At 33.9% G+C, this 14,641-nt stretch overlaps 2 protein-coding genes and 1 long non-coding RNA gene across 3 annotated transcripts; 1 reads left to right on the top strand and 2 right to left on the bottom strand.

The window, feature by feature from the left end:
- Positions 1–219: 219 nt before the first annotated feature.
- Positions 220–2,123, bottom strand: LOC149485241 (uncharacterized). Its single transcript, XM_089699654.1, has 2 exons — positions 1,621–2,123; positions 220–1,468 (listed from the first exon to the last, which is right to left on the bottom strand). The coding sequence occupies exons 1-2, from the start codon at positions 2,121–2,123 to the stop codon at positions 220–222; spliced, it is 1,752 nt and encodes a 583-aa protein (XP_089555780.1).
- Positions 2,124–5,575: 3,452 nt separating this feature from the next.
- LOC149485240 (uncharacterized) lies at positions 5,576–6,305 on the bottom strand. Its single transcript, XR_016316197.1, has 2 exons — positions 6,064–6,305; positions 5,576–5,760 (listed from the first exon to the last, which is right to left on the bottom strand). It is a non-coding gene; the product is annotated as an uncharacterized LOC149485240 (long non-coding RNA).
- Positions 6,306–7,190: 885 nt separating this feature from the next.
- On the top strand, positions 7,191–13,113 carry LOC149485239 (putative carbonic anhydrase 3). Its single transcript, XM_089699653.1, has 6 exons — positions 7,191–7,215; positions 7,405–7,620; positions 8,503–8,663; positions 8,793–8,879; positions 9,183–9,410; positions 12,859–13,113. The coding sequence occupies exons 1-6, from the start codon at positions 7,191–7,193 to the stop codon at positions 13,111–13,113; spliced, it is 972 nt and encodes a 323-aa protein (XP_089555779.1).
- The last annotated feature ends 1,528 nt before the right edge of the window (positions 13,114–14,641 follow it).

The raw sequence follows: 14,641 nt of genomic DNA, 5'->3' as shown, positions 1-14,641 counted from the left end.
TAAAGAACTTTAACAAAATAATAGCTATCTTAATTATTTTGAATTTAATTTGTTCAAGGATTATAATATAAAATATTATTTTAATTTTTATACTAAATAATTTTATTTTGATTTTACATAATATTTTATATTTATTTTTAAAACAGCAATGATGATATTCATTTTTATCATGAGGTTTTCAATTCGAAGTGTACTTTATAATAATATTCAGCATACATTTCAACGACAGAAATCAAATTGGATCCATCTGTTCAAATCCAAACTGCTCAAAGCTCCTGCACACATTTCTACTGTGGAAGCTAGATGTTCATACATTCGTACGTAAAGTATATTACTAATTGTGAAGCTTGTAGTAGAATCCAATGAAGTAATAGATACAGTACTCATATCAGCAACATGTGACTCTCCAGACACATCGCGTCTCAAGAGTTGGTATAATCTTAAATATTCAGAGTCAAATTTGTCGGCTAACTGACCGAGTAGCAAATTAACAGCTCTATATTTTTCTTTCAAAAGCTCTTCTCCTTCTAGCCATGGTTTTAAAAGATGGAGATGTGACTTTCTAAGAAGTTCAAAGTATTTCATTCTATCGTCATACATTTTCTCCATCATTGCGGCTCTCCAGCTAACGATAGAGAGATCCCACGTTTGTCCAGGTAACATTTCGGTATATAAATCGTTTAGATGTAGAACTTCGGTTTGATGATAGAAATAAATAGGATTTTTCATAATAAACATTTCTCGTTCTAAAAGATAATTCTTGTATGGATATGGTGGCGGTTGTATGCTAACGGCATTCGTTATTACTTCATCCAATAAATGTAAGACGAAGTTTCTTATTGCAACATGCTTAATTTTCACATCTAATTTATATGCTTTTCTTCTAGTTCTCTCTATATTTTCGACGGAGTCAGCGTTCAAATTGATTGTTATTTTCTCAGTTAAAGTATCAAAAAGGCAAATATTACATGTACTAAGTTCCCAAATTTCACTATAAATTCCTGGTTTGTCAGAAATGAAAGTGAAATAAATTATTTTTTCTTGGCCAGGATAAATAGTATCTTCATTTTTGTTGAAAAAGAATACTTGCTCAAAAGGTTGTTCCGGAATGAAGGGAAGTGATCGCTTTATCTTTTTCCAACAATATCTTAACATTACGGTACCAACATTTTTCAAAAACAGTTTACATCTTCCTGCTCTATTAACTGGTGTATTAAAATAATATGACCACGAGTTACACCATTCATGTCCTGGTTCTTTTTGCATAGCTGTTAAGGCACTTGGTATTTTTTGATCTGGTATATCCTTAACGAAAATTGTATTGTTAACTTTTAGTGCATAAATGGAACTGACAGCATAGTTGCCATGACTCATTACTGTAGAAAGAATAATCTTAGGTAGGTCGGGTTTTTTTGGTGGAGGAGGCTTCGGCTTACGACCTAGTACAAATAGTTCTTGCATATCTGGCCTGAAATTAAATAAGATTTTTTTATTATTTTAAATAATATATGAATACGGTAATAATCTGCTGGCGAATAATAGCTACTGAAGAATTTAATTCTATACAAAAAGATCAGTCAACTAATTATACAGATCTTTTTAATAAAACATTACACTAACCGGTAGGGATCAATTTTATCAATCTTCTCCTTAAGGTTTTTTTCTCTTTCGTCTCTATATTTTTTGTACTCGTGATCAATATTTGAACACGGATTTCTTTTCGATACACCGCTGATACCTTTCTCTGTCTCCTGAATGTACTTGGGTACTCCAACATGCTGTATAATTCTGGGTTTTCCCATTTCAGCTCTCGTCCTTTGAACCTCATAAACTGGTTCACAGTAACAACGCTGCTTTAATCTAAGAGGTTGTTCCCATAAGCAACCTCTAACAGTTGGCTTCTTTTCAATTTGAGCCTGTTCTAATACTTCTTTTCTTTCTTTGTCCTCGCGAACCTTTTCCAATAAGTTCATTGTTAAATCTGCTGGTGGTCTGTTAGTTTTTGCAGCTAAATGATTTGTCTCCTCTTTTCTTATTTGAATCCATTTTTCCCAAACTAGAAGTTCTCTGTCTGGGTAGATTGTAATTTCCTTAAATTTTTTTTCGTTATCATTTTTCTTCATTTTCAGTGCTTTGTTTGTTTGTACTTTTTATAATATTATCAATGTTACATTGACATAATATAAGTAATTTCTTAGATTACAAAATAAAAGACAGATGGAGCGTTGCCGAACTAAACCGAATAATTTATCGTCATTTCCATAAAGCTATGTGTGCTGTCATTTCGCCGTTGCACTGTACGTACACGGTGCTTCTGTGTGCGTGTTATGTTACCAGATAATGAAAAATTTCCCAAATTTTTGCCCGACTACGGAAGAAAGAGGGTTATGTTTTTCGAGTGTAGGTATACGTATGTATAATACACTCACCGGCACGGAATCTTGGCCACTGCTAATTTTTGCGTAAAATAACACTATTTCTTTTCTACTACAAAATTCAATAAATATTTGATCAAAACTAGTTACTTTAATGTTTTTACTAACTTTTAGTAATAATTGGAAGTTTATAAGAAGTACTACCGCGTAGATATGAATTAAACAAAAATTTACGCTTTTCCTGTGAAATTTAAATGATTTCTTAAAAAATGCACAAAAATTAGAAAGAACGTTTTCATAAAAAAAATTGAACCTTTTAATATAGGGTGTTTCCTTCTCTTGCCTTAAACACTGTTTGCATCCAGTCTGGCATACTCTAGAAGACATTTTTGATGTCCACTTGAGCTATAGTGTACCAAACGGCCCCAGCTGTATTTCTAAGCTCATCTAACATTGGTGCTGGGTTGGAATCGAACTTTATGTTTCTTTTAAGCATGTCGCAGATGTGTTCTATTGGATTAAGATCCGGGCTACTAGCTGGCCACTCCAATATTTCAATAATAACCTCTTGAAGGTACTCTTATACGCATCGTATGACACGCGGACGTGCGTTATAGTGTATTAGTAGCAAATTTTCTTCACTGATAAACCTGTAATAGGGCTGAACATGTTCCTGGAGAATTTCCTCGATGTACCTGATCAAATTTAAGCCATTATCTACGATAACTAACTCCGTGCGAGCATCGGAACTTATACCTCCCCATACCATTATTGACCCTCCATGAAAAATCGCAGTTTGAGTGTGGTGATGGGTGAAAACCTCTCTTCTCGTCTCCTCTATACTGACTCTTGGCTATCAGAAGCTCGTAAAGTGCCTTAGCAGTCATCTGTGAACACCTCACGAGCGCACTGGCTGTGGGTCCAGTTTTCATGTTCTCATGCAAAACGAAGACGTGCTTCTCTGTGATGTCTGAGGAGTTCTGGACGGCGTGCTGGTCTGCAAACCTTCAAATTAACTTCCTTCATTAGTCTTCTCACCGATTGCTCACTCACATTTATTATCCTGGTGTTTTAGAGCCGGTGGCGTATCTCAAAAACTGTCAGAAAGCCATTTGTGAGTATCTGTTGAACAATAAAAGGGTCCTCTCGAGCTAATGTGCACCTCACGCCTTCATTTCCTGGTCTGCACGTGTAGCTGCCAGTCTCCTGGTATCTTCTCCATGCATAGTGCATCGCTGTACGTGGTACGTACTGTACATTAGGTACTTTACGTTGCGGCAGTCATTGGTCTAACATTGTGATGGCCCGAGCAGGTTGTTCAGATGTGAACGGCATTTTTTATTGTTTGTTATGATCATTGATTACAGTACAACAATAACAATATCTTAAAACGGCATAAACGAAATCGAAAAAAGTTTAAAACGAACAATTCGTAACTTCGACTTAACCGCACAAATCACAAATTTCGAGTAACTCTTAAAAAGTGGTAAAAGATTATACTCAAACTTAATGATTTCTTACCATAAAATTAAACAAATAATATGTTAACATATCTGCATACAAAAAAATCGTGAAAAACACTTCAAACTTTTTTTATCGGCAAATTTGTTAGTGGCCAAGATTCCGTGCCGGTGAGTGTATTTCTTTGACACGCCCTGCAGTATAAACTGTTGGATCGATTTTGAGTTGTGAATTGTGAGGTGTCATTGCAATCATCTGAATTATGAAGGTAGCTGTGGTGGTAGTGACGTAGGCTACATAAATTATTAGCAGTCATGTTTTAATTTTTATTTTAATATAAATTCGGGTTTTTGATATTATTTTATAATATTGTAAAAATTATTTTATCACCTATCTAGTATCTACTAAAGTTATACATGGACAAAATAATTTTATTCAATTTTTATTAAATAAATTACATTAAATTTATTAAATAAATTACATTAAAAAAAGTTTTTATTTTTCAAAACATATGAATGCGAATAGCGGTTGTTTTTAGTCGAGAATGCGGGACATTTTATTTTCATCATATCCATCATGTGTTCACATGAATTAAATCGCAAGCGAAAACGACGCTTTTTATAAAAGTAACAAAAAAATGTATAATGCTTTTTAAAATAATCTAATAATGACCATGAACTTTTATTGCACTATACAAATAATCACATTCACGATCGAAAAATCCAACAGCACTACCCCGAATATCTTTTAACCATTTTACCCCTAAAAATGGCAAATTCATTTTCAAAATACTGGCAGCATACGTTGAAGTTTTGAATTCCTTCGTATTTGTAAAATTATTATTTGTATACAAAATTAAATAAGCCAAATAATCTACAGAAAATCTATTAAACGATGTTTTATCTTTTTGTTTGTTTTCGGGAACAAGTTTTACAGCGTTTTAATATCACAAGACAGCATTTTTTTACTAAAATATCAAACCCATTTTGACGTATTCACAGAACAGTAAAAACATATAGAAGTGCGATAATGTCATAATTAGTATGAAAACCAGTGTCGCCAAACCCACACATTTAAACCGATAGTTATACAGTACACTACAAGTAAACTATGCCTTTGATTGGACAGCTTAATTTGAGTAAAAACTGACTTAGGTTATAAATTCAGCATTTCAATATGTACCCTAACGCACCATGTTACGGTTTATTTTAGTATAACATCCCTAGGTATATTAGCTGTTTTGTTTCTCATTGCACAGAAATTCCAAATTCGAAAACATTCAGCTACTCCACAACAGAGGGCGTTAGTTTTCGATAAATATAACTTTGAACCTCAACACATAGAGATAAGGTTGAAATTTGTGTCACTCAACATTAATGACATTTACTTGATATTTATCTGATGCTATGCCCTGAGGGATGTCAGCCTTGTTATCGATAATTCACAAATAAATATTTTTTGTGTATTTTTCTTTTCTTTCTTTTATATGAGTATAGTATAATGTGTCACATTTTGGAGTATGTTTATTACTACTAAGTACGTCTTTTTATATTATTACTAGCGGTCCGCCCCGGCTTCGCCCGTGGTACATATGAAAAATAGATGTTGGCCGAGTCTCAGACTTACCCGATATGCACAGAAAATTTCATGAGAATCGGTCCACCCGTTTCAGAGGAGTATGCAGACTAACATTGTGACACGAGAATTTTATATATAAGATTATTAAATAAAAAACGGAATAGAATAGTATTAATCTATATTTACAAAATACAAACAGAAAATATGCATTATTTTAAATCTTGGAACTGCCGTAGGTTTGCTGTATCGGTGGCCTTTGTTAGACCGCTTAGTACTGTTCGGCATCCAGTTAACTCGTCACGTTGCATTTATCCATTTCTCTTTTAAATTAGCCTCTTTGGGAAATCTATAAATAAATTGGACAAATGAAAGCTAAGGAAAAATAAAATAAAATTTAATATTTATAATGTTTGTCTTTTCTAAAGTATCGATACTGTCGATATGCGCCACAAGCATCACTAAAGCGACATTCGTTTGTTTATTGCAATAATATTCCAGAAAGTCTTGTTTGCTGTTCAATCTATAATAGTACTAATTTCTTACGGATTAAGGTTCATTTTGACTAGATATTTGTATACAATTTTGACAAATTACGACAAGCGAAGTTATAACATAAAATATAATTAAAATAAATAAAAATAAGACTTACCGATGGTATGAAATGCCTCCATTGCTGATATTATTTCGTCTGCTATCATTTTTGCACTCTAATACCGAACAACACGTCCTAATTAATGAATAAATATGGAAAAAAGGTTTGACAGCTGACAACCGACTCGAATATTTTTCTGCGCACAACTGAGAGCAAGTTAGGTGATCTTACCTTACTAGTGACACGTGGGCCACGCCCACATCACACTTCTATCTACTTTACTGTTCTGTGGACGTATTGCATGACACTAGAATCGCTATAGCACTAGCGGAGGAACGTATTCGTTTTTGATTTCGTATTTTCTTTGACAAGGGCGATGAATGATTGACATGCTCCATCTGTATTTTATTTTGTAATCTAAGAGTAATTTGATATTTCCATTTCTTATTTAGAGCAATGCTGACTGTGAATGCTGACATATAAATAATGAAATTGGCAACAAAAACGGTTATAATGGCATCAGTTCTAGTTTTTTGCTTACCTATTTTTATATCGAAAAAAAAAATTCAATAGAAATCATAGAACTGTGCATAGAACAGTAAAACTACGATAGAAATCATATTTAATTTTTTATATCTTTATCTAAAAATTTTACAAAACAATAATTATTGATAAACCTACATGTACAAAATATGTGTGTACAAACCACAGGTACAAACACAGGGTACAAACATAAGCTTTTCTTTTCGGATTGATCTAATTCTAGATTATTATCAGTTGGTTTTGCAATAATATTCAATAGTTTAATGCTTCAACAAGTCTATCAGCTATTTCACGCTACAACCCTACGCCTGCAACGTCAGAACATTTTCAGTATAATAAAATAAAACATCGGTATTTTTTTATTAATTACACAATGCATGTAATATAGTGCATACCCTGTGTGCATACCCTGTGTGCATACCATTGTGTCATGTGTAGTGTGTACACACTGTGTGTACACAGTATAATCACGTATTAATAATTATTACTTTATTCACAGACTTTATTTAACCTGTGTGTATATGTCTTCAAAGTCGTTATTCATTTTTGATAAATAAACTGTCAAAACATTAAACAAAATCAAAAAATGTATAAATAATACAAATTTTTTTATAAAAAATTTATTAAATTTTAAGTGAATTATGATCAAAGTAGTAATACCAAAAGGTATGATCTTATTATTTACAAAGTTATATTATGAAGTATATTCACAAATTATTGGATAGGCAACTATATATTCTATTTTGTCCTATTTCTGTAAATCTTTTGGTTTATAGAATCACAAACATTTTTACCACAAACCTTCACAAATTCAAACATAATATTAATAAGATTAAAATAGATTTTTTCCTATAGAAGAGGAAGAAGTTGCACCTGCAAAGGATGAAAAAGTAATCCCTCCAATTGGTTCAGTGGAATGGATTTATTACTTAAGTGAAATTGAAGGCAACCTACCAACTCCTATCGAAGTTTCTATTACAGACTCACTCAGATACACGTGTCCAGAACTGAAGTGGTACAACTTTGACGTTTACCCGCATAAGATCAAAATTACCAATACTGGATATACGGGTAATATAACATTATAGTACTAGCTGTCCCAGCATATTATGTTGTTCTGCCCTATTGCCCCTTTTTTAGAATATTCTCTCCTTATGAGCCTTCCTTGCGCCTTAACAAAGCGTTAAAGCATTAAAAAAATATCTAAATTGGTCGAACCGTTCTCGAGTTTAATGGTCAGCATCACATTTGTCGGTTCATTTTTATTAGCTATAATGATAATGATAAGATTTTCTAAGCTTTGGCATGTAAATACATATTATCATGTTGAACTCCTCTTTGTCGCCTTAATCTAAAATAATAATTACGACAATGAGATTAAAACGACCCCCAGTGGAACTCTATTCATTAATACATAATATCACTGCTGAAGAGCCCCTTGCTCTAATTTCCTTTGTTTCTGATGGCCAGACTTTGTAGTCAACCAATTTCTTACCCCTATTTGTACACGGTGAGGTCAAAATTTATAAGGTTTATTATGATAATAATATGTAAACCACGTGAACTTTATTTTGTAGTACATATCTATTAACAAACTTACCTAAGTTTCACGTGGTGGTTGTGATAAAGGTCTGTGACAGTCAAAGGACTCTTTTCTTTCATGAATATGAAAAAAAATTCTGCATTTAAAATATTTTTAGCTTTGGTTCCCGCCCGTAACATCATAACAGCTACTAATGGGTACTCCGATATGGGTAGAAAAGAATAAAAGATATCACTACATAGTATAAAAGAAAGTCGCTTTCTCTGTCACTATGTACCTCTAATATGTGTATGCTTAAATCTTTAAAACTACGCAACGGATTTTGATGAGCTATTAATTAATGTATTCACACCTTACAAGTTGAAATTGGGCTGAGGTTAATAATCTACCGTTATTTTAAAATTTTAAAGTATTGTTGGGTGCAAAATGGCGAACAGAAAGGCCATATCTAGAAGGTGGCCCTTTCCTCGAGAAACATGTATTATCCCAAATTCACTTTCATTGGGGTGCTCATATGATGGAAGGCAGTGAACACACAGTTGATAAGAGACGGTATCCAGGTGAAATGCAGGTAAATTAATATTGCCAATTATGTCATTAAAATTAATTATAAACGGCGATCTAAGCCAAGTAATGCTCTAATGTAAATAATAATAATACAATATTGAAGTAAAGTATCTGAAATAATAATATATTTTAGGTTACGTTTTTCAAAGCCGACTATATGACGCAGGACGAGGCGTTCCTACATCCTGACGGAGTAGTTATGGTCTGTTATATGATCAAAGTAAGAATGACTTTTTATTTTTACTACATCGTCTTTATTACCAGTAATTGTTTTTGGATTTATCAAAATGATATTTACATTAATAATTTGAAATTTTACAAAGAAAAACGTCAAACCACTTAAGGGACAGTTATATGAATGCTGTAGGTATGCAACTCTTATCTTTATCTAAACTCTAATCCTTCCAGGATTGGACAAATAATCTTATTAGATGAATAAAAATTAAACGGTATCCAGTTGTGAGTACGAAGCGTGGCTAATGGGTGCCATGGATTACTAGCTAACGAATAATAATACTTTCAGTATGGTGTAAACCCTGATGAACGCCTCAGTTGGATTATAGAAGGCTTCCCAAGGATCCAAGAAGCTCAAACCCACACGCGTGTAGGCCCGTACCCCATGTCGCACTTGCTTCCAATGTTTTACGAAGATTATTTTCTATATTGGGGCAGTTTGCACACAGTACGAGGCGAAAATTTTGTAGTCAGATGGTTGGTGCCGAGGAAATCTTTGTTCGCTTCTTTAGATCAGGTAATTCATGATGCACGTTTTAATGATTCAAGTAACGTTGCTTTTAGAATCTTAAATCTTAGATCGTCTCCGTCGTCGATCGTCTCCGAAACTGCTTTACGAACGGGTGGTAAATGGTCAAACTATGTTAGGATGATTCAAAAGTGTTTCTAGAAGATGTCTAATTAATAATAATCAATGTTGAATTTGATATTTTTGGTTTCATGGCATTCAAATACATTAATGCATGCATGCCAAATTGCATTGCCAATGCATGCTGTTAAAGAATAGAAAAAAAAATTGATCACGAGGCGCCCCGGATTGGCGTGAAAGGATGCGGGTTCGAGTCCCACCTTGTGATCGAATTTTTTTCTATTCTTTATAAATTTATAATAATCAATGTCTTAACCCTACAATTAAATGGCAAATGCGGCGGCACGGTCGGCGGTCGTACCACCGGCATTTGCATGGCATGTGTGGATGCTCCATTAGATAATGTTGAATAGATTCAATGTTTTTATTTGCTGAATGTATGCATAGCGCATTGAAGGCACTGAGGTAGATCAAATAATAAAACGTGGTTACAAGTCATCTTCTTGAATTTCTGGACTGAAAAATATAAGAGAGTAACAATACAGTGAACACTTCTATCAACCAAATTCACTTAATTTTTAGTGCGATTATAGGGAGATATTATCTCCAGTATAGGCATCTAACTGCTGCTTCTCTACATGGTCTTCTTTACAATCTGAACTTGACTAGTCGCCACCAAGATCATCACAACAATGGTCTTCGACCAACCAAGCCTCGATCAGTCTTTTTCGTCTGTTATCCATAATTATCTAAATAACTCTGTTTTTTTTAACCTGCAAATATAAATAAATACATTATAAAATTAATAATTTATAAGTCTGTAACATTATTTTTAAAATCACAATATAATATGTATTTGAAAAAATTAATGAAACAGTCACAACAAAAAAAAAAGACGAGGGTTGCACTCCGGGAGTGCCGGCAGAAGTGAAAACTTGATTATTATTATTATTGATTAACGTTCAGCATGTCTGATATTTTGGAATGGTATCCATCTTACGCATGGAATATAAGGGCTAAAAAAAAATCCGTCTTACGCTTTTTCGATCAGGCCACGTGTCCTGACGCGAGTTTAAGATTTTATACCCAACGCCGCTAAAGAAGTTTTCACTTCAAAACTTACGTAGTTGGTCGCGCGGCATACGTACGCAGATCACGAATTTTGCGGAGCTCCTGTTGCACAACCACGCGCACCCGACTCCCCTCGCTGCAATAATTGGAGCTATTAGATTTTTAGAAATTTGCAATTTTGTATCACTGGATTACACGTGACCAGACCACACGACTACTGTAGGGTTAATAAATAAATGTTTGTGTTTAAAATTATTTCATCAGCGCTAGAAAAGTTTGTTTATTAAAGTTTCCCTTTTGTTATTATTAAAGTTAAAGTATGATTATGAATTTAAATATCCTTTAGTTGTTGTTGTTTGTTGAAACTGTTGCCACCTTAATCCATAACAATTACAATGAAACTAATTTTAACACCGCCTCCAGTTGAACTCTATTCAATAATATTGGTTCATCCCGAAAAAAAAAATCCTTAGAAATTATATTTTTTGTCCAGGGATAACAAAAAAGGTTTTGGTGTAATTGATTCACGTGCCTATCATATGAATAAGTCACGCTCGAAAGCTCTGGCTTGGTTTCAATTTTATATGCGAATAAACTCTTGAATTACAAAAATTTTCCGCATAGAAATTACACATGTTGGTTAATATTATTATGAGCATACCCGATTCAAGGCCGCAATGTCCTTACGCACAAGTAAACGGGATAATACGCAAATAAATCAGCCTTTGATATGTACAATGTACATGAATATGGATACTTTCATTAAATACTTATAATCTTAAAATGGAATATAATCGCCCTAGCCTGGGTGATATATGCATAATTTTTGTTTATCTCTGTAGAGTGTAGATAGAGTCTCATATTATGAAGGTATTTAAAAAATTATAAATATTTGTGGCTAGTTGAAAAGCTAAATGAAATCACAACCGTAAAAATATAAATAATTAGCTTTCCGCCCGCGGCTTCGCCCGCTTTGTCTAAAACCTAATAAATTATATACTAAAACCTTCCTCTTGAACGACTCTATCTATTACAAAAAACCGCATCAAAATCCGTTGCGTAGTTTTAAAGATTTAAGCATACATAGGGACATAGGGACATAGGGACAGAAAAAGCGACTTTGTTTTATACTATGTAGTGATTATACGTCATTCAAGTAATATTTTTTTTGGTATTCATATAAGTACATACCTACCTACTTACCACTCTTTACTAATGTTGGGCTATTTATAATATAATCCCTATCAAAATTAATCCGCTCGCATCCCTCGGACGCAAAATAATTTGTACAGCTTTTGAGCTTTGTTTTTGTTCTCAATTCTCATGTGTTGATAGAGTTTCAATTCAATTTTTTCGAAGGGTGGATTCTGGCCAGCCAAAGCTGAACCCAGTGTTTTTTGTAGCGGCCACAGTATCTGGAATGTCATCATGGCGTTTCTGCGTAGTTAGTTGTCAGTTTTGTTGAAAACGGTTCAAATGATTTGCTTTAATAACGTTTAAATCCTGCTGTGATGTGTACTTAATGTACTTATATACATGTCGTGGTCATATCGTAGATTTGCTCATTTCAAGAAATGGCCAATTTAGTTTGGCCAGATCGTTAAATGGTCAACGTTTCACGATTTGGTCATCCACATTTGGCCAGATCGTCGATCTGGCCAAACATGGATGGCCATTTCACGAAATGCGACCATTTTTGTTTCTTTTTTAAAAAGAGATTCGCTTCTGGCATTGTTTATTATTAACTGGCGTTGTTTATTAAAGTCTAACCTAACCTAACCTAACCTATATTTTACACGATCTGGCCAAATGTCGATGACCAAATCGTGAAACGTTGACGATTTAACGATCTGATCAAACTATGTTGGCCATTTCATGAAATGAGCAAATCTACGATATGGCCACGACATACATATACTATGATCACCTTTATGAATATTAAAAGTATCAAAATGTTTAACCGATGTTACCAGGTCCATATTTTTTAAATTTGCCGCCCTTTACTGGGTTCAGCTTTGGCTGGCCAGACTTCTAGGTGTATAATGTACCTACTTATATATTTTTATTATTCTGTTTTTTTTTTATGAAATTAATTTGGAATGAATGCAGAGGTATGCAATAATTGATTATAATATTATCAATAGATTGTCTGTAAGAAATTGGCCGCAAGAATCTGTTATCGGATACAGAGCAGAGTTATTTCCTTACAATCAAATCGCGTTTTAACTATCTAATCAAGGGTTCAAATACAAATTAATTATTTTTACGTAAGTACGAGAATAAATTCTGTCTGATTGGTTTTCAGATGAAGCAATTTAGAAAACTATGGGACTCATGGGATGAACCTAATCTCCGCAACTTTAGACCGCTGCAAGAACGAAACGATCGACACGTACTATTTATTAATCCTCATTGGAATCAATATAACTCTCTACTACCTATACCAAGGGTGCCAGAAGATTCGATATCTGTTTTGTCGCCGGCATACATGGCCCATCCTTGGATGCTACCCCCACAGAACTCATACATGCTGCCGAAAGAAAAAGAAAACGTTGATTAGTTCAACTTGAAACCATGCAGTAAGTTTCATGTCAATGAAAATGAATAAAACTTTTGGTAAACAATTATCACTTATACGAATGTGTATTATTATTGCAATGTTGTTTTTTTTCACGCCATTTCATAATATAGTCTAGTATACCATATAAAATGTGATTACCTGATGAGGCTTTTTCCCAGACAGATGAAAAGAACTCTGCGAACATATTACTTATTTCAATATCTGTACGTGCTGAACGATTACCCAGAGTAAGCGTGGGAGGAACGGACGAAGCGCGTTTTTTGTTTTTAATGTAAGACCAAAAAAGTTTTGTAGATTGGGGTAAAGATTCTTCTATTGATTTCTTATAGTTACGTTCACACGTTTTGATGAGGCGTTTTGCTCGCTTGCGTAAAAGAGAAAAAGTATCATAGTCCCGTGGATTACCGAATATTCTAAATTTTGTGTGATATTTTTCTTTTTCTCTCAGACATTTCTTAAGGGCGTTACTGAACCAAACAGGAGTTTGTGCGTCATTCAAAACTGTGCGAATATTGCGAATATCCATGCGTACCCAATGGAAATGCCCTAGTTGCACGGCTGCCTTACGCAAAGGAGGCGACAACAGTAATACACCAGTTCGCGGCGGTATGAAGAATACAGTTCATCAACAGCAGAGCCAACCATCTTCGGATGTCAGCGGACAAAGTTCGAGAGCTACACCGGAGTTCAATCCCCCATCTACCACCAATGCAGCCCTAACGACACCCGAATTATTAAGCTACTTTGAACAATTGCTGGATGAAAAACTGAAAAAGATAAAAGAAGATTTTCTGGATGAAATAAAAAATTGTTTATTAAAAAAAATCAAGAATGAACTTACGGAAATGTCTACGGAAGTTAAAACAATTAAGGATTCCTACGATATGCTTCAATCTGAACATTTAGATCTCCAACAAAATTTTGAAAAGTTAGAAGCTGTAGTTCTAGACAAAAATAATCAAATGGATGAGTTACGTAATCTCATGAACAAACAGCAACAGTGGTCGCGGCAATGGAATTTGAAAATAATTGGTCTACCCGAAAAAACAAACGAAGATCCTAAACAAATAATTACTGAAATTGCGAAATATGCGGGTATAATATTATGCAGCGATCAAATTGAATTTGCTCACAGAGTCCAACCATTTAAAAATATACCTGGGCGTCCCAAGCCGTTAGTCGTAAAACTGAAGGACCGCCTATACAAGGATAAAATTCTTTCTGGTATACGTAAGAAAAAGGGTATAAATACTAACAATGTTGGTGTGGAAGGTCCTACTACTAAGTTTTTCGTCTTTGAACACCTGACTCCTGAGAACAAGTCCCTCTTGAAACAAACTAAGGATCTGGCTGTTCAGAACTCTTATAAATTTGTATGGGTTAGAAATTGTAACATTTTTTTAAGAAAATCAGAAGAATCTCCAGCTTTATGTATAAATTCAAAGCGGGATCTACAAAAAATTGTATAATTAAGCCGAATATATTAATTAATTTATCAACTATTATT

The sequence above is a fragment of the Colias philodice genome, chromosome 10 (assembly GCF_061535455.1).
Source record: "Colias philodice isolate Cphi_HAF_F1 chromosome 10, ilColPhil1 Martin Lab GWU primary, whole genome shotgun sequence".
Lineage (NCBI taxonomy): Eukaryota > Metazoa > Arthropoda > Insecta > Lepidoptera > Pieridae > Colias > Colias philodice.
The sequence above is the reverse complement of the archived record's forward strand: the minus strand, read 5'-3'. Positions and strand labels throughout refer to the sequence as shown.

Coding starts and splice junctions, on each gene's coding strand:
- LOC149485241 (XM_089699654.1), bottom strand. CDS start 2,123: ATGAAGAAAAATGATAACGAAAAAAAATTTAAGGAAATTACAATCTAC. Junction 1,469..1,620: donor GATAAAATTGATCCCTACCG/GTTAGTGTAATG, acceptor ATTTAATTTCAG/GCCAGATATGCAAGAACTAT.
- LOC149485239 (XM_089699653.1), top strand. CDS start 7,191: ATGATCAAAGTAGTAATACCAAAAG. Junction 8,880..9,182: donor TGGTCTGTTATATGATCAAA/GTAAGAATGACT, acceptor TAATACTTTCAG/TATGGTGTAAACCCTGATGA. Junction 9,411..12,858: donor TGTTCGCTTCTTTAGATCAG/GTAATTCATGAT, acceptor ATTGGTTTTCAG/ATGAAGCAATTTAGAAAACT.